We start from the raw sequence: 26,191 nt of genomic DNA on the forward strand, positions 1-26,191 counted from the left end.
TTGTGTGTCTCTGTGTGTCTCTGTGCTGTTTGGGGGGGGGCAGTATGGCATGACAATTTGCCCCTTTGCATCCCTTGTGCTGTGGGGTATTTTTGGACCCCAGAGGATAATGAAAGTTACTAAATTCAAAAAAGCACTCAAAATTCAATCAAATTACTTCAACTTTTTTTATGTTGTGAAGATCATAGTAATTAACAACCCCCATTATTTTCAAACCATTTGATGAAAAAACAAGCATGTTATGGCAGAAAAAGTTTTTGTTTGGGGTCCAAAATGACCCCAGGACATCATAAGGGTTAAGGGATTTATGTTTCCGTTACACCTCATTGGCGGGATAACCCTTCGACTCGAAGTCAAAGATTGTCTATTGACACAAATTCTCCAGCCCTCCTCGATCTTGTAGCCTTAAACAAACGAATGCTATCCGAATAAAGAAACACAAGTAATTGGACTGTAAATGTTTGACATAATGTCAGTCATATATAGAAATTATGTTCAGAAAACATCAGCTTATAGTGAAATATAAATGTCCAAGTTTGTATTATTAGTATCGGAGTGAGACATCTTTCTGTTCATCGCACATCTTCTCTACATTAGCTAAATTCCTGTACTTATTCTTCAAACAAACTGTCCTTTTCGGGAAATAATCGTCAAGAAACTTCTCTTTTTTTGGTGGTGGCGAAATGAAAACTGTTACAGGTTAGTGGATATGTAAATATTTGGTTGGTGGCTGAGAAATTACTGTTTAAATAAAAAAAAAACACTAAACTAGCTTGTTAGCTAGTTAGCTAAGGCTAGGAAAATGCCAAAAAGCGAGGAAGTTGTATTAATTTTACTGTCTGTTTTATTTCATAGGTTTCTTTTATATTGGGGCTTGGACCTTTTTCATCTTTAACAAACGTTTGTTACATATATTTGTTTATTTTGACAGGGTTACTTGATGAAAACTAGAAGTTTGATAAAGTGTTTGAAATTTCTAATATTTTACGTTTTAAGCATTTTTATGCCACCAAGAATAGAAATAATGTAGTTCTTCTCCCGTCTTTGTGCAGGATGAGTGGAGCTCATCAGTCAATGTATTTCCTCGGGCTCCCAGACCTGAAGAAGCTCTGCAGTATCACTCTGACCCTGCAGGAGGAGGAGGGGGAGGAACTGAGGACCAAGCAGATCAAAACCTGCAGGTGGTGACCCCAAGGGAAAACGTACACCTGAGACCTATGTTAAATCCAGTTGGGTCAAAATAGATAATTGGAACAAAAAGTGTAATACAACGGGAAACCCTGTAATTTCCGTCTCTTTTTTTGCAGCATTGAATTTATTTCTTATGACTTTATTGGAGATGTAGGAAATCTTCGCCTGACTGAAACTAGAAGAAGTGTTCAGCAAAGTTAGAAAAGTTTTGAGTCTTTTGTTAAAGCTACAACAGGTGTAACCAGATCTGACTAATCCTTACATCAGTCATTGTCGTCTCCTGCTCTGTGTGGGGGACGTTTCCACTGTTACATGATCTTGAACGCTGCACCCCTGTGAATGTGTGTGTCCTTCACTTCTCTGTGTTGATGTGTGTTTGTGTTTGTCCACAGAGAGCTGGTGCTTCTGCACTCTGATGTTTTGGCCTCTCCAGCTTTGGACTCCTTAACTGAGATAACAGCAGTCATGGCTGTAAGACACACACGCACACACATGTACAAAATCGTCAGCTCTGAGACATATAATTTTTGTAATCTAACTGGGAATTATCCACAAAGAGGGGCTTGATACAGGTTTAAAATCTTTTCCATAATCCTCAAGGTTTGTGTTTGTACTTTTGCTCTCTGTTGTTTCAGCCTAATGCTCACACACACTCTCTCACACACACATTGTAGTCTCTGTAGTTACAGATCTGAGTACTTCCTCAGCTGCAGGGCATGGAGAAGTGTGTTTGCGTGCAGACACTTCCCAAGCAGAGACACGCTGCCAAAACATAGCTGGTCTAAATTCCAAACATTCCTCTTGTGACTGTGTCCACACACGCACACACACACACACGCACACACGGAGCAGAAATCCCACTGACTAACATAAAATTGCCTCCTTCTCACGCTGTTCTCGTGTCATTGATGTTCTCATCTTTTCATCTTGCCAGGTCTCTACTGAGCATGTGCAGCTCTCAGTAGACAATATTAGTTACATCAGATTCATTTGAAGGAAGTTTGATATGCTCTGGATGCAGTCTGCTGAGGTTTATGATGTTTACTAATCTTTACATTTCGTCTTATTTCCCTGCAGATCTCATTTTTTCAAACAGGCATCCTGCAGGTGTTTGGAAGAACACGCAGTTTACAGGTGGGATGGAAGGATGGAGATGATCCTTTTATGATCATTTCAAACATTTCAGCCTTCTCATTAGGTTATGAAACTGGATTATGTGTGTGTGTAGGTTGGACCTCCTCAGTGTGTGTTTCCAGGAATCCTCCAGGCCTGTCTCTCCTACTCTCTGATCACCAGACTGGCTCCCAGCTGGAATAAAGCCGGACTCTTCCTCATCTCTGGTCCTCTCACGTTTGTGCTCGCTTGTTCAAACACCTGCGTATTTTTAGTTTTGATCAAAGAATCAGTCATCTGCAGCTCAGAAGCTCTTTTTCATATATCATGACACTGGGATTATCATACATCGTCTGTAGATTATTAACAGTCGATCAGTGGGCTGAAGAGTGTTAGTGTGGGTGTGGATGGGTTACTGAGTGTCTGCAGAGTATTGCAACACTCCATCAATCCTTCACCTTTAGCCCAGTCAGGCATAAAATAACTGTGTGAGAGTGAGTGAGTTTATATGGGTGTGTGGTTAATGCTCGATCAAATCAGATGGGAAAACATTCGGACAACATTCTGGACTTAAAGGAAACTGTAAAACTATCACAATTTAAAGAGTGGTTGGCTTTTATTTTGATCACTTTAGATGGAAATTATTAGTTGTACCCAAATGAAAAAAACTAACCACATCCTGGAGGCAGCAGATAAACAACTCCTGAGCATCCTGTGAGGTGACATTACAGTTTTACAGAAGAAATACACACATTTTCGGTTAAAAATAAAATGGTTTGACAAGTCTGAAACCTTTTGCATGAATTGGTAAAACGGGAGTTGCTTGTCTACCTCTTCCTCAATGAGATATTTTGTTTCTGTCATTGTGAATCTTTTAAACTCAAAGTAACTATTGACATGGCAAAGTATCACAACAATAATACTCAGAGATCAAAGCAGAGGCAGACGAGCAACTCCTGTGTTCTGATGCAGAATTCCTGTTTTTATCAGTGAGGTCTGAGGCTTAGAAAAAATAGCACAATGCATGTTACCGACTACAAAGAAACTATTACATTGATTCATAGAACACAGGAGTTGCTGGTGGACCTCTGCCTATTTTTTCCTGATGGCATGTGATGCATGAATTCTATTTTGAATCCAAACTACATATTTAACCAAATTAAAGTTGCAAGTCAAACAAAAAAGAAGCATAATAAATATTCTCAGAGTCAAGGCAGAGGTAGACCACAAACTCTGATGTTCTGAGTTAGAATTTCTTTTTTATCGGGTCTGATGGTTGAAAATGGGAATCTTGGGGCCCCAACTGCCTGTGTTTGCCTAATTGTAGCTACGCCCCTGGTTATGTTGCAGCCTTTACAGCCTTTTTGACTGCTGCATGCTGAAGAATTCTTATATGAATTTGTGTTATCCTCTGATGTTAATATTTGTTTCTATGTCGTCTCAGGCAAAGACTTTCTGGCTGAAGGAGGGAGGCTGAACGCTGTCAGTAAGTCTCACTGCAGCTTGTTTATCTCTACAACACTTTGTCTCTAAGTCTTTATTATTACACTTTGGACCAGGGCGGCAGATTACAGGCTAATACCAGATTACTTTGAGTTACTGTCACCGAGGATCTGTGATTGTGCTGGAGATAAAGTGGAAGTGAAGTGTTTTCTTTGTGATTCAGGCCTGGAGCTGAGCACCACCGAGGGACAACTGTGCATCAGCATCGAAGCTAACACAGTCAGACTTCCTCCGACTACAGTGAGAGAAATAAAACTCATCATACAAAGTCCATCTGCACTCTGCTTTTCTGATATTTAATTTCCACCTTAAAGAAAACCACGACAGAATTACACTGAATGAAACATCATTTGGTCAGAAAAGCTGTGTGTGTATGTGTGTTTTGCAGCTGCAGGACTTTGACCTCCCTCTCTTTGTGCTGAGGAGGTTCTGCAGTGATCCTGACGCCATCCTCGACCCGACCTCCACAGGGGGAGCCATCTGGTGTCACGTCCTCCCCAGGTGAGACAGCTCCACCTGCTGGACACAAAAAAAAGATCTAAAGTAATACCCTCTGACTTCAAGGACAAACTGTGTTTCTATTCTTAATTTGAGATGAAATCCGTCTTTCCTCATCTCACTTCACAGATCTTTCTGCCTTATTAGTCTCACGCTTCAGACTCGACTCTGGATGTTTGACATTTCCTATAAAATATTGAAGCAGAGTGTCGAGTACGAGGAGAATTTCAAACATTTTAACCGTAGTCTCTCTTTTCCCAGTCCAGAAACAGATCCCTCACTGAGCTCTCGCTGCTTTTTACATCAGAAAAACAAAAGAGTGAGCTGTCTTTAAACTCCTGATATTCAGACATTGGATTTTTTTTAACTGTGAAGACACAGATTTAACTTTGTTAGAGATCAACTCAACAACACAGAAAAGTGGAAAGTTTGTAAAGACTCAGGTATTCCCGTTTTTGCTCCAAATGTTTTTCAAGAGCTGTGGATCTGTGATCAAAAGGCACAAAAAAAACTTAAATTCAGACAGAAGGATGAGATGGTGTGTGTTATTCAGACTGTGAGCAGCAGGGGGAGCTGCAGCTCTGTTTAAACACACCTGAGGATGTAGTCAGCGTTTCCTCTTTTGTGCTGTGCTGTTTTCTGTGTGTGTGTGTTTAGCATGAAGAAGGGTCAGATCGTCACCATCAGCCGCCAGCTTCCCAAAGATGGACCATTTAGGACCTACAGAGACCTCCAGAGCCACTGGAACCACCTGGTACACACACACACACCTGCAGCCTTTCTCTCCTTATCAGTCAGTCTGTATTTACACAGCGCCAGATCACAACAAACATTATCTCAAGATGAAAACATTAGTAGTTCTAGACCAGCTAATGGGGACCCAACATCAAGACAAGATCGGCAGTCTGGTCACATCTAAACCCACAAATGAGGTCAAACTTCTCTTTATCAGGCAGAAACCTCAAGCAGAGTGTGTGTCTGACTTTGTGTTTGTGTGTGTTTTGTAGTATGGTTACAGACTCCCTGATCTTGCAGAGGAAGAGGTGGTGTACTGCAGCGTTTACTTCAGACCGGTGGGAGACAGACTCTTCACGTATCCTTTAAAGGGGACGAATCAGTAAAAACTGTTTTCAGTTTATTTGCTCACATGTTTGGAAGTTTGAAGTTTTCAATCACCCGCTAAATGTGAAATAAGCCACACACAGTCCTGGCTTATAACACACTGTCTAATGCTCTTTTTGCTGTCTATGCAACTTGTGATGTTACAAATGAGTGATCACAATAACATCTCCGACCTCATATACAAATCAAATAAAGTCTGATTTAACCTGACAGGTATGAACCTCAAGGATGTGGAGATCTCACTTTTACGAGTAGCTGGATGTATCTTGAAAGTTTGTCTTTCATCCCATAATTTAACTTTTTAATCTAAAAATTTGATTTTTTTTGGCTCATGAATCTAACTTTAAATCTTTATATTCCAACTTTTTTCACATGATTTTTACATTTCTCTAAAAAAATGGCTTTCATCTCTTATATTCTAACATTTTATCTCAAGATCCCAATTTTTTATCTCTAGTTCTGATTTTTTATTTTATAACCTAGACTTTTATCTCATCACTCTGATCTTGTTAATCATAATCTTGACTTTAATCACATATTTTCAATTTGTAACCTCGTAATTTTATCTCAGTTCTGATTATAAATCTTATATTTCTATATTTTTTCTCATAATTTGGTCTTCAAAATTTTGACTTTTGTCTCATTGTTCTAAGAATTTTTCTCCCAATTCAAATCTTTTATCACATAATTTAACCATTCTAACCTTTTTATCTCGTAATTATATATATATATATATATATATATATATATATATATATATATATATATATATATATATATATATATATATAATAATAATTATTATTATTATTATTATTACGGATCTAATCAAAATCGTAAGACCGGTTAAAAAACTGCTAGAATATGCATTTTGCACATTTGGATCTTAATGAGGTTTTAAGAACACCTACAATATGCAAAGGCAAGAAGGGGGAGTGTGACAAAAAAACATTTGGTACTTGAAATAAAAACAATAAAGAAAAAAAATCAAATAGGTTGTTTATCAGCTGATCAAAAGTTTAAGACCACAGGCTATTGAAGCCAAAATCTGCTCAAAATGTTCATTTCCTGTCAGGCATTCACACGGTCATGTCCTCCTGATGGCTAAACCTAAGAAGCTGTCTCTTCTTGAATGTGGTCGGATCGTTGAGCTGCATAAGCAAGGCCTCTCGCAGCGTGCCATTGCTGCTGAGGCTGGACGTAGTAAGACAGTCATTCTACATTTTTTGAAAGATCCTGAGCATTATGAAACAAAAACGTCCAAAAAAATTACACCTGCGCTGAGCTGGAGGATCCAATTGGCTGTCCATCCAAATCGAGACCCTTACTGGAGCCGACGGTAGAACAGTAACCATCAGACGGCATCTGCAGGAAAAGGGTTTCAAAAACAAAAAAATCATTCAATAACCTTGTTTCTTTCAACTCATCAAAACTGCTCGTTTAGACTTTGCCAGGGAGCTTCAAAAATGGGAAAGTTGGAAAAAGCGACATATATATATATATATATATGCCAGGAGAAGATACAGTGGCTAGTGTAGGAAAGGGGGTAAGAGTGGGAAGTGACATGTGGGAAACAGGCCACAGGCTGGACTAGAACCCAGGCCACCCGCTCAAGGACCGACCTCTTGGGGTGTGACCTAAACTGCCAGGCCGTCTGTGCCCCAACTTTTTTTTTTTTTTTAACTGCAACTGTCTGCTTCATGATTCTTTTTCTTTTAAATTAATTTCATTTTTCAAGAATCTTGTTTTATAGAATATTTTTTATTTTTTTGTCACAATTACAACTAAAACTAAACCTTTTATCTCAAAATTCTGACTTTTTACTTTACCTGTTTCTTCCCAGCTTCTCTTAATTTGTGATGTTTATCAGAAGAGATGAAGCTCAGATGATACGAGGATTATTTTTTGTTATTTTCTTTAACCTCCGCCCTGAGCAGCTACCCTCTGAGCTGTATCCGCCTGCAGCCTGTGCAGCGCTGCCCCCGTGTTGACCTGCAGGGGGCACTGGGCCACTTCCTGTCTGACATGAGGATCCGGCTGCAGAGCGTGTGCGGCTTTCCTGCACAACTGACCAGGAAACCCTGTTACCGCGCGGTCGGTCTGAGCACGGCCGCCACAGCACAGGTACGAGTGTTTTCAGGTGTGACACCAATGATGTGGTTTTAAGCTTTAGGATAGGCCTCTGAACATCTTCTTACCTTCTTTCCTCACACACACATTCACACACACACACACCTAGGTGTGTTATTTTATGTGCGTGTGTTGAAGGTTGGAGCTAAAGGAGGAAAAGCGATTATCAGAGTGTTTCCTACTCTGTAAAACCTTCATGGACAGTTTTATGAGCGCAGAGGTGTGACCCCGAGCAGGAAGAGGAGGAGGGAGGACTCCCTCGCTGAATACTGAGGAGTTGGTTTCATAAAACAGATATCAAGAGGAAGGAGGAGGAAATGTGTTTCTTGTTTTTAATAAAAAGCTACTGCTGATGCAGGATCAGAGGACGATAAGAAATATTAAATCTCTGGAGGTTTGGATTGTCATGAAATTAATCATCCGTATGAAACATCGTTTACATCCTCTAAACATCTCTGCTGTATATTCAAAAAAGCTCTCAGGGAGGTAAATGGAGAGTAATCTTCGTTTAATTGCTTCAGCACGTTCAGTTTCCACATTAAGCGTTCCCTAAGCAGCTGTGATCCTCATCCTACAGATTAAACTATAAATCGTGCTGTAGTAAAGTTATTCCTCCTCTCTCTGAGCTCATTCTGGGGCTTTCTTATTCACAGGCTGCAACCAAAGTCGACTTTATCAACTGGAGAAACTCTGCAGAGCTCTATAAATATTTTAGTTTCACTCCACAGGCGCTGAATCGATCTTTGGGGATGTTACTTTGTGCTGAGTTTATTTTCATGAGTCAGAGCAGAAAGTTATTTCTTATACTGTAGAGAGAGTTCAAAAAGTACTCTTCAATGTTTGATGGAGTGAAATCAGACTGGGCTCAGCTCAGCGTCAGCGTCAGCTCACAAAAAACTGCTTCACGGCAAATAAAGCGCTGCAGATTCACTCGATTCAGTGTTCATGAAGTCATCTCACTTTTCTGTTTTTGCCTGTTCAGGATTTTCAGGTGTCAGGAGGAGATCAGATCAACCTGACCTCCTCCTGCTCCGTCAGGAAAATCCTCACCCAGCTCCCTCCTCCTCTTCCCCGACCTGTGAAACCCATGTTTGGGTCTCAACCTTCTCCTTGGATGCCTGTGTCCCAGCAGGACGGAGTGCAAAGGATTCTGGGGAATGGATGCAGACTGACACAAAGTCAAGGGTGTCACAGAGATCAAGACTCCTCTTCCTCCTCTTTCGGTGTCTCCTTTTCAATCCCTGATTCATTTGGTCGCCGCTCAGCTCCTTACATCCCTTCCTCTTACTTTTCTCAATCAGTTTTCCAACCAGCTTCCTCCTTCACCTCCTCCTCTTCCTTCACCACTCTCCCTCCTCCTCCTCTTCCTCCTCTTCCTCCACTGCCCAAATTTGTCCCCATCTTCAAAAACAAATGTCCATCACGTCACGTCAACGTGGCCATCCTACGCGCCCAAAAACAGAAGGAGCAGCTGATTGGAGGCGGGGCGGAAAAGAAGAGGGTGACGTTTTCTGTGCTTCCAAAGGAGACGCCAACCACGCTTTCATCTTCATCATCTTCTTCTCTTCTTCCTCCTCCTCCAACCATTCCTCGCTTCAAGCCTCATCCAAAACTCAAACGACTCCCCAGCCTCAGCCCTGAATCCAGGTCCGAACTCCAACGTCCAGAGATCTGGTTTAACCCAATCTCTAGCAACAAAACCAGGAAGACAGCTCCCCCTGGTGGAACGGTGCAGGAACAAGAAAGTATCCAACCACAGCCTGCTCTACCTGAGCATCCTCGACCGCTGACAGCTACAGGAAGCTCTGACAGCAACACAGTAAGTCTGGCTTGATTTGTTACTTTTTTTAACCAGTTGGCAAGAATGAATCCTGTTCAATATGACTACGTATTACAGACCCTCAGGTTGTAAATTATTCTTACTGTTTATTTTCTTTCCTGTAGTTTCAGGGAGTCGTGTTTGAGTCAAAGCCAAAGAAACCAAAATCTGTGAAACGAGTCGCTGATGTGGAGAAAATGGCCAGAAGCAACCAGGTGATAAAAATATGTGAAAATGTTGAAGCCAAATGCTCAATTTCTACATTTCACTGCTTTGGTTTCATTGGCACTGCACGCTCGCTTCACTGTATCTCTACCTGTCACTTGGCTAATGTCGCCCTCCTTTTTCCCCTTTCATCCCGACAAGTTTTTGCAGAGAATATGAAAAGTTTTCTATCCATAATCTTCTGTATTTTTTGAAAACATTTAAAATGTAAGAAGCTGTAAGGTTTTAAAGCACGCAGCACTGAGAAATGTTTAAGTATCAAAGAATTTTAAAAATCCTAGTAGAAAAATTCCCATATATTTAGACGCAAATCTGTATATGTGATAGAGCCTGCAGCTTAAAGTAGGGGTGGGCAGTATACTGGTTTCATCACCGTCGCCGTAATTACAGCGGTAAAGCATTGTTACACATAATTTAGTCCATTTAGCCACTTTTCTGCCACAGCCATTCTAAAAATAACCCTTTAAGGCCAGTAGCACTGAGTCAGTGACGTGACTTTCTAGACGGAGTAAATATTTACCAACGTGCCGAAAGCGAAACAGCTCAGGCACATCAGACAAGGCGTCTAGGTAAGTCACTATAGCCAAGTGTCTATGGTCAAGTCTCAAAACCTAAAATGTGATAAAGACCAATTTTTTAACAAAAGTAGTGGCACCAAAATAAACATTTCAACACAAAGTCACTACTGTAGTTGGCCTATACAGTGGTGCGGCTAAATTATGGATTTTTACGGCCTAATTTCGTTATGATGGAGTTGAGGCATGAATAGCCAGCCTGCTCCGGTACGTCTTGACGGAGTGGCCGCTGTCATGTCAGCAGGTGTTTCTGCTGATGGGAAAGGGGAAACAAGCGTGTGCTAGTTTGCTTTAAATTTGTTTTTACCCTTCTTTTTTTGAATAAACATGCAGCTACGAAATGCCTTGTGCTGTCAGGACAGGTTATTGTTTTTACTCCTTGTGATTGATGATGATAAATATCTTAAAACAGCATTAAATGATTCATGAATCCTATCTTGGATTGACAAAGCTGTAGACCGAGCAACTACCTCAAAAGTTTTTTTTTTGGTCGTGGTTCAGGGTCTGAGTCCAAACTGTCGCCCTTTGTTCTTTAGTCACCGATCTGTCAGTATCTCTGTGTTTGTCTGTTGTCCAAAAAAAAAAGACGATAGCAGCGGAAAAATCACATCAGTGAAATGTTAAGTCTCATACAACAGCCGTCTGTTTTACAGCAGTTTAGAGAAATAAAAGCTCAGAAACCTTAAGCGCTTTATTAGACAACCTCACAGGCTTTAGAAAACATACAGAACATAAATTAGGAAAACTCACGGGACGAAAAAACTAGTAATGTTAATTTTAACAAATTTATTGGCATCCAAGTCATTTTTTGTCTGCAAATATTCTTCATTCCTCAGACCGTTTGCTTACCAGTATCGTGCACTTCAAGCTTGAAATGAGATAAGCGTCTCTCCCTCAAAAGCACATTGTGGGCAGAAGTCTTTTTCTAACCCAGTATTAGACATTGTCCACCTGCTAGGTGGGATGCATACACTTATAACACAGAACAGAGTCAGAATCATGTTTTGGAAAGACTTCTCTTATTTCATGTTGGAAAACTTTAATATAATGTTGTTATCGCAATTTGAAGGAAAAATACCGTGATATAAATTTTAGGTCATATCACCCACCCCTAGCTTAAAAGGAGAACTAACACGATCATCTTCTTTATGATATTAAAGAGTAAAGAAGTGAAAGGCCTGGTGTTTAGTTTTAGAAAAGAAGAGACCTCGAAGTGATGAATCTGCAGCGCGTCCACTCACACAGCGTCAGCTCGCTCATAAACACGGCGGAGGAGAACGACGCACATTAATGTGATGCATTAAGAAGTGTTAGTGTGATGAATGGCGCGCACACTGCTCCCTCTCCTTACAAACATGGCTCCTCAGGAGGGTGAGGACTGTTAAAGTGATGGATGGTTCAGGAGGAGCCGCGAGCCCACAGGGAGCTCGGGACATTAATAACAACATTCATCAGTTTTACGGCTCCAACCTGCAAGTTTTGGAGAACAATTTATCAGATGTGTTTTCTCTTTACTTTTATTTACACAGCTTCACTACCAGACACATAAAAGCGTTTTATATGTGCACTTTATTTCTATCCTGGAGCATCAGAGAACAACCAGAGAACACCAGTCTTCTGTCAAACATGGACTAAATATGGAAGAGGGTTTGGACCAGTGATTGTTACTGGTCCGGCAGCTTTTTGCCCTTAAGATCAGAGACAGAACTCAAAGATCAAAGAAGGAATTTCAGAGATCGAAGACAGAATTCAAAGATCAATGACAAAAAACAGAATTCTAAGGTCAAAGACAGAATAAAAGACAAGGGTCAAAGTCAAAAGACTGAATTCAAGGATCTAAGAAAGAACTCAAAGATTTAAGACAGAATTCGAAGATCAAAGACAAATAATTAAATACAAAGATCAAAGACAAATGATGGAATTAAAAGATCAATCACATAAAATCAAAGATTAGAGACTGAATTCAAAGATCAGAAGACAGAATTTGGAATTTCAAAGAGAAATGACGGAACTCAAAGATCAAACAAAGATTTCAAGATCAAAGACATGATGGGGTTCAAAGAGCGAAAGACAAATGAGGGAATTCAAAGATCAAAGAAAGAATTCAAAGATCAAAGAAAGAATTCAAAGATCAAAAACAAATGAGGGAATTCAAAGATCAAAGAAAGAATTCAAAGATCAAAGAAAGAATTCAAAGATCAAAGAAAGAATTCAAAGATCAAAGACAAATGAGGAAATTGAAAGTTCAAAGACAAATGACAGAATTCAAAGATCAAAGAGAATAAAAGACAAGTCAAAGAACTAACACAAATTAAGGAAATCAAAGAACATTGACAGAAATCCAAGATCAAAGACAAAAAACAGAATTCTAAGGTCAAAGACAGAATAAAAGACAAGGGTCAAAGTCAAAAGACTGAATTCAAGGATCTAAGAAAGAACTCAAAGATTTAAGACAGAATTCGAAGATCAAAGACAAATAATTAAATACAAAGATCAAAGACAAATGATGGAATTAAAATATCAATCACATAAAATCAAAGATTAGAGACTGAATTCAAAGATCAGAAGACAGAATTTGGAATTTCAAAGAGAAATGACGGAACTCAAAGATCAAACAAAGATCAAAGACAAATGATGGAATTAAAATATCAATCACATAAAATCAAAGATTAGAGACTGAATTCAAAGATCAGAAGACAGAATTTGGAATTTCAAAGAGAAATGACGGAACTCAAAGATCAAAGAAAGAATTCAAAGATCAAAGACATGATGGGGTTCAAAGAGCGAAAGACAAATGAGGGAATTCAAAGATCAAAGAAAGAATTCAAAGATCAAAGAAAGAATTCAAAGATCAAAGACAAATGAGGGAATTGAAAGTTCAAAGACAAATGACAGAATTCAAAGATCAAAGAGAATAAAAGACAAGTCAAAGAACTAACACAAATTAAGGAAATCAAAGAACGTTGACAGAAATCCAAGATCAAAGACAGAGTTCAAAGATTGAAGATGAAATTTAAAGAGCAAAGACAAATTTCAAAGATCAAAGACAAATAAGGGAATTTAAAGACCAAAGACAGAATTCAAAGTTTGAAGACTATTTTAAAGATGAAAGACAGAATTCTGACTCTGATCTCAAAAAGAAAAGTTAGTTGTAAAAATGAAACTGCACTTGTCCCCCTTTTTGCTGCTTTTCTGTTTTTTAACATTTTTGTATTTGCATCAAATAATTTACTCATAGCAAACCCTATTGATACTGTGACATGGATTGAATTGATAAGCACTGACCATAATGAAAGAAAACCTGTTTGACAAACATTTATTTGACCTTTTATTTGATTTTTGAGTCTTAGCCATGTCCCATATATTAACATGAAGGAGGCTGGGTTTATGACCTAAACTGAGTCCAGTCAGCAGGGGGAGCTCTGTGTGTTTTGGCTTCACTTTTAGGAAGCATTCATGGCTTACTTTCCCTGTCTTCCCATTTTATTTCCACTTCCTTTGTGTCTTTTCCTTTATACAAACCTTCTTTCTCTTCTCTCTCCAGCTCTCGAAGCTGAGCTCTTTGACCCTGCTGGCCTGGCTGAAGGAAAGAGGCGTGACCGTCAGCGCCAAACACAGGAAGGAGGAGCTGATGCTGAAGGTCATGGCCTGTCTGGTAGAGACCTAAGACACCTCCCCACACACATACACACTCTCAACACAGTATTTTAAAGTATTTATGCTGTGCTAAGCTCCTCGTATGAGTGTATGAAGTAAAATTGTCTTTTAAAATCGGGGTAAAAAGGGAAGAGGAGAGCAAGGAGGGAGAAATTGAAACTGCAAAATGAAACAGACCCTTGGGAGTATTTCTGGTTAGACATTCAGTGCAACTTGTTATTTATGAAACAAAAGGGTTTTCATTGTCAAACAGGAGGAGTGAGATATAGATTAATGTTCACTTTTTTTCACACAGGAGGATTTCCATGTTCTAACCTCCTGTATTGATGTCATTCAGTTCAAACATTCTGCTTTAAAGGGGAATTTAGACCATTTTTCAAACACATTTTTGGAAATTTGTCTAATTAAAAGTAGCTCAGGTTAAAAACTCTGATTTTAGTCTCTTAATTCTCTGCCTCTGGGTAAATACAGGAGCTGAGAGAGCAGACAGGAGAGTGTTCTGTGTTCAGGGTTTGTTCTGGTTGGGATAAAAAAGTAAATTTAGCTGAAAAGTATTCTTCTTCGTGTGAAATTGAAACCTCTATTTTCTTGTGAAAACACTATTTATACAGAAACTGTTCAGTTTTGTGTTTACTAAAGCATTTGTTCCACTTTTATTTGTCTTTAAATGTGTGTGTCAGTGTTTTGTTTTCATTTTCCTGATGTGTCTTTGAGCAGGACAGGAGTTATAATTCATTTTACTGTGTAATTATTTCAACATTCAAAGAAAAATGAGTCTGTCTTGAGTTCTGTGTATTTTACTGATCTGTCTCTTCCTGGGAACGGGGCTAAGATAACTAAACTCTCTCTGTGAAAACACACAGAGCTCTGATGATTGCCGTCCTGAGCAGAGAGACTTTCTCAGTACAAACATCTCAGGACTCCACTTAATGAGACGAGCTCTTCTCCTGATAACAGACAAGTTATCTGCTCTAAATATAACTCCAACGCAAACACAGACATTCGTTTTTTTCTGGATTCAAAAGCAGAAGAGGGTTTTTTAAATAGATTTTCAGTCCAGCAGGGAGAATCATTGAAAGTGTTTCTGTAGGATGAGTTGCTGGATCTTAAACCATATGTTTCTTATCGAAGTGAAAAACTACAGAATGAAAACAAATAACAAGAAATTTACCATAACCATGAGAATAAGTAGTATGAGCCAGCTCCCAAAGCCTTTATATGTTTGTGTTTATGAGCTCAACTTAACCTTAATACAAAGAATCCCCAAATATGAGACCCTTTTTCAGGAGCACTTTTTTCGTTTTACAAAAGGGCCAATTCTAAGATCGAAGACAAAACTTTTGAGACTGAGACATGCTACAAGTATAATTTTGTTTTGGAAGCATTTCACTTGCTTTTATCTTTGAGTTTACAGTTTAATTGAGCAGGAACATGTCTTATTTTTCTCATTCAGTCAATGGATCTTGAAATTAGGGATGCACCAATCCAGCTTTTCTGGTTCCGATACCTGGGCTTTAGTATCAACCGATACTGATCTTATACCGGTGTTAAATAATATTCTGCATGACCTACTGTGGGATAAGACTGGTATTGTTTTGGATAAAAGGCTAAAAATGAGTATTTGGAATTACTGAAGTTAATTTTTATTAAAACTATAAAATATTTAAATTAGTGCTGTCAGGCGATTAAAAAAAATAATCTGATTAATTACAGGATTTGTAATTAATTAATCTAATTAATCGCATTTTAATCTCATATCTGCTTAAGGTCCCAAAACAAAGAATTTGAATTCCAGGACATTAAAATTACATTTAAAGACTTTAAAAAATAAAGTGGGAATATATACAACACATTTTTAGGTACCCTGAGGCATAAGGAACACATGAACCTACCTTAACTTAATCTACCATAACAAAATCTACACAGTCCTGCACCTAAGATAAGCTGATTTGATTTTTAGGATGGTTTTTGCTTCTGTCACTTTTTACTCGATGTGGACTCAATTTTCACTGCAATATGAGCTTCTATACTTCTATGAGGTCAGGAGAACCAGGGCTAAAGACTAAAAACTGTGAGGAACTATGTACAAAACACTTAATTCAAGTCTTGGATCAAAGAAAAGTGAAGTATTTTCAGTTTAACATGCTCTGAACACACGAACTGTTGCTCATTGGTGCAGAGCAGCCCCAAGCTGAAACATGACACCAGGAAGATGGAAGCAAATTTTCAAAGGATTCTTTAGATTTAAATACAGGACAAACATCGATCATTCAGGGCTTGTTTAATACAGTAAAGAGTGTAGAATTATCTGTTTTTTTACAGAATTGAGAAGAAAACGGTTGATTTTCTGCAGATTTTCAAAAAGGACGTGTGAATAAACGAGACGTGGACTGTATCACTCTCGCTTCACCCCTTAAAGCATGTTGCTGACGTCAGGTGTGATACATTCAGGGACCGTCGGAAATTTGAAAATCTGACGAGAACACCACTTTTTCCAAGTAGGACAAACGGTTTGTAAATACCAGACATTTGAAAATAAGTGCGTCTTTGAACGCCCTGCAGGTTTGGGCTCCAGATTAATCTGGGTTAATTTTTATAACGCGTTAATTTGCGGTGTAATTAATTAATCTAATTAACGCGTTAAAATGACAGCCCTAATTTGAATTTTTACCGTCAAAAAATTATTCAAAAAGAAAAAAAAAAGGCACAGAGCTGTTTTCCTGGATCGGCAACATAGATCTCTTCCCAGCATTACCAATCCAGCTTTGAGGGGCACTGATACACGGACGATCAACATCAGTTCATCCCTACTTCAAACTATGAAAAAGCTGTTGAAATCAGTTAATTTGGAAACTGGTAATTGTAACCAACTGAATGGCTCAAACTTCTGCAACACATGTTAAAACAACATGGAAGAGACACCATACGACCCAAACCACAACTCTATAGACAGAAGAACGCCCTTTATGTCCAACAATACTACAAAAATAGTTATTTTGGCACAAGATCTCTTATTAAACAAAAATAATCACATTTCTCATTGGGTAAGAGGTGAGGTACGGATTGGTCGCCAGCCAATCACAGGGCTGACACAGAAACAGACAACCATTCACTCACACACTCACACCTACGGACAATTTATAGTGTTCAATTAACCTGATGAGCATGTTTTTTGGACTGTGGGAGGAAGCCGAAGAGAAAGGCCCACTGGCCAAGCTGGGAATCAAACCGTGACCTTCTTGCTGTGAGGCTGCAGCGCTAACCGATGCGCCACCGTGCAGCCCCACCTACTTTCCCTTCTTTTATTTAAGGATTTCTTGCAAAGTTAATTCCTTAAATTGCTGCATGGACAAATAATTTCACAAGTTTAAAAAAAAAATTTCTTCTCAAATTTAGTGTTTTTACCTCCCTTGCAGAATAAATACAGAATTTTAAGCTCAGGGACAAAGAGGTAAGACCAAAGACAGAAGATGAAAGAGAAAATTAAAGAATATTTTACTCCTTAAAGTCACCTTAGCTTGAACGCAATGTTTTATTTAGTACAGACTTTACTTCTCCACATCAGCGCAAGTTATATTATATTACAGGCTCATCTACCACAGACTGCTTAAAGATGGTAAACAAGTTTATTTTACAAAAATATGGATGTTTTTGTGATCCAGTAGAAAGAATTTCATGTTCAGATGTTGTTTTATTTTCATTGAGACTTTTTATTCTGAGTAATTTTGTTTTGTGGAGCGTTGACACACACAGATTTTGGAGTGTGTTGAGCTGAGAATGATCAGTTTCTCAGATTGAATGTTTAGAGTTTGACTCCTCGTATCTCAGCAGCCACCTGTTGAACGTTTGGCCTCTTTGTGTGTGTGTGTGTGTGTGTGTGTGTGTGTGTGTGTGTGTGTGTGAGTGTGTGTATCAAGGGATGTGTGTGATTTATGTAAAGCCGTGACATCAGCTCCTCCATCTTCCACGCTCCGTGTGAAGTCTGATATTTCCCATAACGCACCTTGACAGCTTTCCCCTTCAGGAAACTAAATCTTGAGGTTTGCTGCGCTTGAGAATTCCTGTATGTTAGACACACTGACAGTGTGTGTGAGTGACTGTGTGTGTGTGTGAGGAGTCGGATTCTCTGTAGGTGAAGTCACTGTCAGCTGTTCAATCAATTCACTTTCTGGATATCAACACCGTGCAGCATCTGGCTCCATCTCACCTCCCCGAGAGTCTCATCAACCCTGTGAAAGATTTAACACACACACACACACACACACACACACACACACACACACACACACACACACACACACACACACACACACACACACACACACACACACACACACACACAGTTGTGTATGGCTGTATCTGTCAGCTTGAAGTGGGGTGTCACAGAAACCTCTTGTCTGTGAGGAGGCTCTTTAAGTGGAGAAACTAAACTAAACTGAGTGACTTGGAATCTAAAACACACACTCAGTGTGAAATAATCCGTCACTTTAAGGAGGCGGAATAATCCATCAGTGGAAGTGTTACGATACAGAATGGTTATGGCGTGAGGGGAGTAACTATGAAATATTAAAAAAGTAAAAAAGGAGGAGGAGAGCAAAGAACAAGCAAATTCAAAAGATTTACGACCAAACAAAACATGAAACGTTTCTTTCAGAATCATCAAAAATATAAATACATTCAAACTGATATTCAGCCAAATTTAACTTTCTCAGCAACCAGGGGGTGTGGCCTGATTCAGGGCTCATCTTAGCTGATAATTAGTCTAAATAAGTGCGAGTGTGAGAGGTCATCTTGTTTAATATTTATGATTCCAGGTCACACCAGACCAACATTTTTATCTATCTGCCATGGAAATATTTCACTGGTCTATCCGGTGTAGCAGCTCTTTGGATTTGTTTTCAGGGAAGGGACCTTCAAAAAAATCAGCAGCTGGTGATCGAACGTCCGTTCTGATTGACACACTCACCACAGACCAATCCACATCAAGCCACCGTATAACGTAGCTTATGTGCGCCGCTGCTGAGAAACAATAGACGAACTACAGGAACATGAGAAACAGCTGTGATAACAGCGTTAGACGACTGCTGCCGTTTTTGTAAAGTCAACTTAAGAATCAAAGGAATTCTCTTCCCTGATTGGGCCGGTCAGAATTTAGCTGAGTGAATTTGTTGGTCAATGGAGCCTGGCAAGATGGATCGGCAGGATTTCAGAAACTGAATCAGGCAGGTCCATCTGCTCTGCAAAGTTAGGTCCGACTGCCCCCAACAGAATAAGCTCATCTGGTGCCATTCGTACCGTACCCAAGCACCTTCAACCCTAAAGTCAATTTCCTTTAGCCAGTGTGGCCCCAAGTGTACCGTGCTCAGATTTCTCTGCTTTGGAGAGGTTTGCTTTTGAACGGTACACTTTATGCACAGACAAGCAAGCGTACATGACAAGGGTATGATGTATAATCCATGACGTTTATGGCGGTGGTTGTGTTGGACCAAAACGACCTAATGTAAAAAAGTAACTAAAGTCATGGCCGTGTTCTGGTACTCTGATTAAAACCACACTTTGTGCATGTGCCTTATGCCTGATTTATATTGGAGTAGTGTGGCTGTGAGCTGCACTGGCCTGTCAGGGAAAGGCGCTGTGGTGGGAAATCAACCACAAGTACGGCACAAGCAGTAACCTCTGGTCTAAGAATATGAGACAATGCTGAAGTGCTAAAATCTGCTGTTTCTCGAGTGTTCGCTTGAGGCTGGCTCTGGCAGTACCGGATGTCACATACACACCAAGCCAACAAAAGACGTTTTCAAAGCAGAAATTACCCATTTATAGCCTGGTTCACTTGTATAAAGAGGATTTTAAGATCGTGAGCTCGCCCAATCAGAGGCACGGCTCAGGGACACATGACTGACAGGCGCCCTATAGCTGTACGCAAAGCCCTTGCCACCATCAATATGTCTGCGATAGCTGATGTGCTTCATTTTCCGTTTCAGAAACAGACGGGTGACGACGAGGTCACTACGTCCATGTTTTTACAGTCTGGTACAGAACAGTACAGATGGCCAGTGTGACCTGCTGCCCAGTGTAGAGGATCGAGAAAAGATGAGGGGAATCACAGGTTCAAGTTTTCCTTTAAAAAAACTTCAAAACAAAAATCTAACCTTGCATTTCAAGGTCAAGGCAATTTGGGCCTTGTATGTAAGCTGCATAAATTTCTGTCAAATGGCAAGGACGCCAACTCATTCAATGAGAGGAGCAGGTTGGGAAGTGTCTTTTACCCAGAAACATGCAAGGACAGCCGGCTAATGTGGATCACCCTCTGTGTTTATCTTCTGAGGTCCTGTCTGATCACACATGCTTCTGTGAGATTTTGCATCTGTGGAATTGATATCACAGATGTTTAATGTGTCTTTTGCAGTCTGATTGTGTTAACACAAGAAATGTCTTTGTGAAATTCTTGGACTGGTGCTAAACGCACCAAGGTGAAAGCATTTACCAAGAGGTAGAGGTGGGAAGGACTATGCCAACTTGGACCAAGAGGCGTCCTCATTAAAACCCACCGGACCTCAAACAGGAAACCAAAGTGTTTGGGCTCCAGGGGATGAGAATGGTTGCAAAGCTTGAACTCAAAGGAATTGACGGAGGAACAATGACGGGGCTGAGAGTGGAGACGGCAGCTTAATTTGAAGAAATCTGGTTAAAAAGAAAAAAACAGAAGCTACAAAGCTCCCTCAGGAGGAAACCATTGGTGGTTCCTTCTAATCAAATCTGTCTCTGGATTTCTCCGGCTCTGCAGGTCAACACTGACCTTCCTTTCTAAAAGCAAAAATCTCCATCACTGCTCGTGTTTCGCTGCGGTTTGTGGGTGTTTCATAAGCTGTGGGATTTGTCTTTACTGCCTCCTTTTTTATTACCTAATTCCTAAATCCTCATGTGGAGAAGTTGGCGAAGCTGCAGAGAGGAGAGACTCGGTCCAGATCCTGCACAAAGACTCTTTTGTTTCTGTGGGACTGGAACCAGAAGGGAGTCAGAGTGATGGATATGCACCAGCTAACTGTGAGTTTTATGCTGCCTGTACTTGCCCCTGTGTGTGTTAGTGTGCATGTGTGTGTGAGTGTGTGTGTGTTATTTATAGCTTTTTCACTCACCGTTAGTGGGCAGAGGGAACGTCCTGTTTCCAAAACGTTGAATGCTCAAACTATAAATATCGGAGAAGGTTAATGATGAGTGCTGCTCGTTAAAAGTTACTCTGATACAAGAGAGTCTGCAAATCAGCTGGACGGGTAACACAGGGAGAAGGTCACACCTAAAGTTTTAGAGCCTACTTTGATAGATTTGAGGACCTTAGACCGGTCTTGTTGTGGATTTTGTGACTCAACATCAGAAAGTACCTATAGCCGCCCTGACTCTGGATCAGTACTGATCCGGTCGTCTCCCTGCTTCCAGCTTTCTGCTGCTTTTGTCCGCTGACATTTCGTCTCTGAGACGTTCCAGTGCTTCCTCCAGGCGATGACTTTGTTCCTCTATTATCCGTGCAGCAGTTTTTCTTCCCGCACAGACAATCGAGCTGTCCCCGCGGGTCTGATCAGATTCATCCTCCTCTTTTCTCCTTCTCTTCTGTTTATGCAGAGGAATAAAAGGGGAACAAGAGGACAAAAGGTTTCCTGACAGCACAGAACAAAGAGAGAAATCTCTGTTTGTTGCTCCTTTCACGCTCGATGTGTGTGTCCTTGGACTCCACCTTCGAATGAAACTGAACCTGGCGATATCTGGGCCTTTCTGGAAGTCTCCAGCAGATATCAGACTCTTATCTACCATGGGCTCCATTTCCTGATAAGACTTTCTCAGTTTCCAATAAAGTATTTGTTAACTTTGAAAACTTTTGTTCGACTTTTAGGATTGCCATCTTGTTCAATCACTTTTGTTGTAGCCGGTAAAATTAGGGATTTCAGAGAAGGTTTTAAACAGCACCATCAAGACTAGGTTCAATCAGATTTGTGGAGCCCGGCCTGGAGTTAACAAGTCATGGACGTTCAGAGACCAAGGAATTCAACATGGATGAGGAGAGTCCATCATTAGGACAGGAAAACCTCCAGCAGTATAGCAGCCCTGATCCTGGAACAGCTAGTTCGTGTTGAGGGCCAAAGGGGGCAGGGAAACCACAGCGGTCTGAGACGGACCAGAGACAGATCTAGTAGAAGTACAGCTTTAGTCAAGCTGGTTTAGATGTTTATGAACGTTCATTTTCGCACCCTGATACAGAACGAAGCAAGCCAAGAACGCCAGGAAGTGGTCTCATGTAGCTTCAGTTAAACCAAGCGCTAGTACTCAATCTCACCCTGTGTCCTACTCCATCCACTGACCTGTTCCCTCTGAATCAAGGCCTAGAGAGCCCTAGAAAGCAAAACAAACCAGTAAAACCAAAAGCTAACGTTACTCACCTTTTCCATTCGAGCCATGGTCAGCAGAAGAGCTGGTATCATGCCAAGCCGTCTGGCTTCTAGTTTAATTGGAGCAGGGGAATCGGTCCTTCTCATCGCTGGAACCTGGTCTTTGACCAAAGCTATTCTTGTATCTTTACGTCCTGTGAAATGAAGAAAGCTCCTCTCCTGAGTTTGTAACCTTCTGCATGTTTTGTGCCTTGGGGCCAGCATTCAAGTCCAAATGGGCACAAGACATCAAGTCTCTCATCGCTGGACCAACCACTGATTGGTTGCCAGGCTATCTGGCTAACATTAGCCAGCAACTTAGAGCTTGTTTCCCTACAATGCAAAAATAGACCATTACACACTAACAAAAGGAAAGACCTGAGGTAGTGTGACGTGGACCATGGACGACGAACCAACCACCAGAATCAGAACATAGAAAGACGGGTACGGGGGATATAGCTTTTGACTGATATTGTGATAGCTTTTGACTCTTTTGTGGTACACAACAAACAAATGTCTTTTAAATCACTATTTCATTTGCCCTTTTAAGTCACAAAATGATGGACGTGCCTACTGCCCTGTGGGCGCTCGGTTCCTCTCACAGTCCAAGAAGTTCTCGTTACATTATTTGGACTAAAAGTCCAGACATTGAGCGCGAGTTATCCTCAATATTACTGCCAAGACCCTGAACTGTGTCTCTGTTAAAGGTGTGATCAGGGTCCCTCAGTCTGCTAGCATCCTGCATGAAGATGAAGAGGGTCCATTGCTTCAAGGCCGACTCGTACATCTGAGTTTCAATCTCTCTACAACCGATTTTAATCTCGTCTCCTTATCGATCCGCTCTGTCTGGAAACAGTCACTGCTCCTCTTAAAGAAATCAGAGCAGGAAGAGAAAGCTCTGATGAAAACACTTTTAATGGATATCTTTTTATCCCCATTGTGTTTGAATGATCTGAAGACTCATCAGTCGTGTTCTCGCTGCCGAGTAAATCAGGAAAACTTCACTAATGAGCATCCAGCTCTTCATTATTCATGGGAGTTCTTGTATTGATTCCTGCCCACAAACCATGTCTGGGTTGTTTTTTTTTTCTGGGGAAGATTTTCAGAAGCTGCTACAGAGGAGAAGAAACCAGGCCGCTTGGTGTGTTTTTGCAATTATAATGATGACATAGTTTTGGTTATCTATGCACATTTTTCTTTGTGTTTAAAGCTGAAGGCATAAGACAAAGACAATCTGTTATTCTGTATCATCGTAATACTTTTCAGTTTCCTATGTTTTAAATATATATATATATATATATATATATATATGAAGAATACCTCAGTGTCAAGAACTGCAGTTCTCTTAGTGTCCACTAGAGGCTAGCTCCAGCAGTGAGTCTGTCCCCATAGAGCCCCATGTTAAAGGTCCCATATTCTGCTCCTTTTCTGCAGTCTAATATGGATCATTGATGTCTTCATGAAATGGTAGTAACATGTTTTGGTCCAAAAAGCCAATAAATCAAGCACAGCAGCATTGTTTCCAGGCTCTCATAGCCCCTCTGTTCAGAACGCTCTGATTTAGTGGGCGTGGTCTTCATATGTAAATGAGCCACCGCTGATACCGCCCCGCTCTTCCGCATCACTGAGAGCAGCGCCACAAGCTCCGAGCGCACAATGTTAAGAAAACAGCAAAGCTGGTTTACCGTAACATTACAGGCTAAAACAACAGGCTAACAGCAGCTAAAGTTAGCATCCTGAAGCTAACACAGAGACAGGGGGGACACTGAGGAAAATCTCTTACATCTGCTTCACAGCACACAGCATTTAAAATACTCACATTTCCAGGGTCCCAGGTTTATTGGTGAATGGTTGGTAATGCGCCTGGATTCAGGACCAGTCTATTCGCTAGCCCTCTGTTGGACTGTCCAAAGTTGGAAAAGCAGTCGGCCGTGAAGTGACTAGTACACACATGCACAGTTTTACTGAGTGTAGCTGGAACATTTCCTTGATAAATGAACTCTAGACACTTAGTCTTGTCTTCTTCTGAGATGGGAATCTTGTGCATGGAACTATGTGGCTGTTTACAGCCTAAAACAGAGCAGTGATGGCTCTTCAACTTTGGCATTTCCTGGTATCTGCTCTGGTGGACCAATCAGGTCAGACTTGCTCCTGATTGGTCAAAAAAGGGAATCGCTGACGTCGGCAAATCCCCAAATTCCAAACAGCTTGTTTTAGGTCAGGATTTTACATTCACAAGCTCTACTAAGTACAGGTTTTGTCATTAAATATCACATTTTGTGGGCTGGGTGGAAAGACAAAGACCCACAAATTTCACTAAAAGACTTAATAAAGGGATTTTTGCATAATATGGGACCTTTGAAACGTCCAACTTTACTGGAGAAATAAACATGTTTACAACCTAGTACCAAAACACTACTGTGCTACTGTGTCTTTAAGATGCTTCAAAGTTCTCAGCCTAACATTCCGGAATGTTTGTTCAAACATCAAAGAACAGACCAGGACATTTTCTGACTGGTTTGTTTTAAAGTATGACGCCTTTATGAAAAATTCACCAATTAGTGATGTCACAGATTAAGCAAATTTCATGACTCATCCTTGGATTACTCTGACACACAGTTCCCTCTCAGTTCGAAACTTTTCCCATGTTTAGTTTTTACATCCAACATTTTAATGTCATGTTTGTGTGTAAAAAATGAAACAGCAGAACAGTGCGTCTTCAATTTTGGATGTTTTCGTGATCATGTAACAAAGAGCTGTCACACAGTGTGCCTTGCATTTATTAAAGCCATAAATAACAAACCAGCTCTAAGAGGGGCAGTCAGACTGTCTGCTCCTTTCAAACCGATCGAACTCCTCAAAGACAGTTTGTTGAAAGCCACTGTCACTTTTATAAAGTCAGTGAAAAGATGGCAGAGGTTATAACCAAACATCAAAGCGTGTCTGTGAGTCAGAGACTGTTTGAAGGTTATTACATCAAAGAGATCCTGCGCTGCTTTCTGAAGAGTTTACTGGAGTGAAAAACCTCTGAGAGCTCTCTTCATTATTTTCATTTCCAGTCTGATAACGGTGCATTTTTAATCAGAGGGCAGAATGAGACCACGCTTTGGGAAAGTTTCAGATGTCCCTTCAGCATTTTATGTCCAGATTTAACCCTTATTAGCAAATATCCAAAACTCTCTACCCCATTAAAGCATGGGTGCTGTGACCTGCACTTCAATGTTTTTGCTGAACATTTACGCAGACGACGGGTGAGTTTCTGTTTCAGTCTCAAAAAGCAGAAGATGCGAGACTTTATTTCGATTTGTTTTTGTGTACCTGATGTCCCTCTGAGGTTATCAAGCTGCTCGTAAGTAGCAAATGTTGTAGGAATCTTTTCTAAACTGCGTCTTGGTTTGAATCCAACATGTGTGATGTTATATAAAAAAAAAAATTGACTGCAGCTTTGACAAATGTCCTCCACTCTCCTCCTCTGTCAGGTGGATGTAATGAATGCTTCCCCGCCGCAGAGTGATGAATTAAAAAGCCCGGAGGAGGCTGAACTCTGCTGCTGGAGTCTGATTCATTAAGAAGAGCAGCAGATGAAAGCTCAGCCCGGGGCTCCTCTGGATAAAACTCCTACTTTGAATTTAACCCTTAAAACCAAAGAGGAGACAAACTCAAAGCTCAAAGTGTGCTCTTTGTTCCACCTTTGATATCTAATTGTGTTCTCTGTAAGCCCAAGGAAAAGATCACAGTAAGAGTTCAGTGTATTTGTTTTATTACATTTAACACGCTGCAGAGAAAGTAAATAAGTTCTTCTACAACAAACTTTTTAAAAGAACTTCTAAACAGCAATATGATCAGTCAAGACCAGTGGCCCCTGTCCCCGGCCAGCTCCTCTGGGGGGATACCAAGATGTCCCCAGGCCAGCCAAGAGACATAATCTCTCCACCCTT

The 26,191-nt window shown here is 40.4% G+C and overlaps 1 protein-coding gene across 1 annotated transcript in view; it reads left to right on the forward strand.

Annotated features, from left to right (window-relative positions):
* Positions 1–1,053: 1,053 nt before the first annotated feature.
* The window catches only part of cunh18orf63 (chromosome unknown C18orf63 homolog), a 41,552-nt gene continuing 16,414 nt past the window's right edge, over positions 1,054–26,191 (forward strand). Inside the window, exons 1-13 of the mRNA XM_074693312.1 lie at positions 1,054–1,181; positions 1,584–1,662; positions 2,269–2,325; positions 2,420–2,531; positions 3,749–3,790; positions 3,971–4,047; positions 4,196–4,308; positions 4,963–5,059; positions 5,313–5,398; positions 7,365–7,551; positions 8,540–9,376; positions 9,502–9,591; positions 13,721–13,831. Of these exons, the coding sequence (XP_074549413.1) occupies positions 1,054–1,181; positions 1,584–1,662; positions 2,269–2,325; positions 2,420–2,531; positions 3,749–3,790; positions 3,971–4,047; positions 4,196–4,308; positions 4,963–5,059; positions 5,313–5,398; positions 7,365–7,551; positions 8,540–9,376; positions 9,502–9,591; positions 13,721–13,831 (2,016 nt within the window). The remainder of the gene's footprint in view (positions 1,182–1,583; positions 1,663–2,268; positions 2,326–2,419; positions 2,532–3,748; positions 3,791–3,970; positions 4,048–4,195; positions 4,309–4,962; positions 5,060–5,312; positions 5,399–7,364; positions 7,552–8,539; positions 9,377–9,501; positions 9,592–13,720; positions 13,832–26,191) is intronic.

The sequence above is a fragment of the Halichoeres trimaculatus genome, unplaced genomic scaffold, assembly GCF_033239565.1.
Source record: "Halichoeres trimaculatus isolate MK-OKI-2021-1 unplaced genomic scaffold, fHalTri1.1 fHalTri1_scaffold_18, whole genome shotgun sequence".
NCBI classification, from domain to species: domain Eukaryota; kingdom Metazoa; phylum Chordata; class Actinopteri; order Labriformes; family Labridae; genus Halichoeres; species Halichoeres trimaculatus.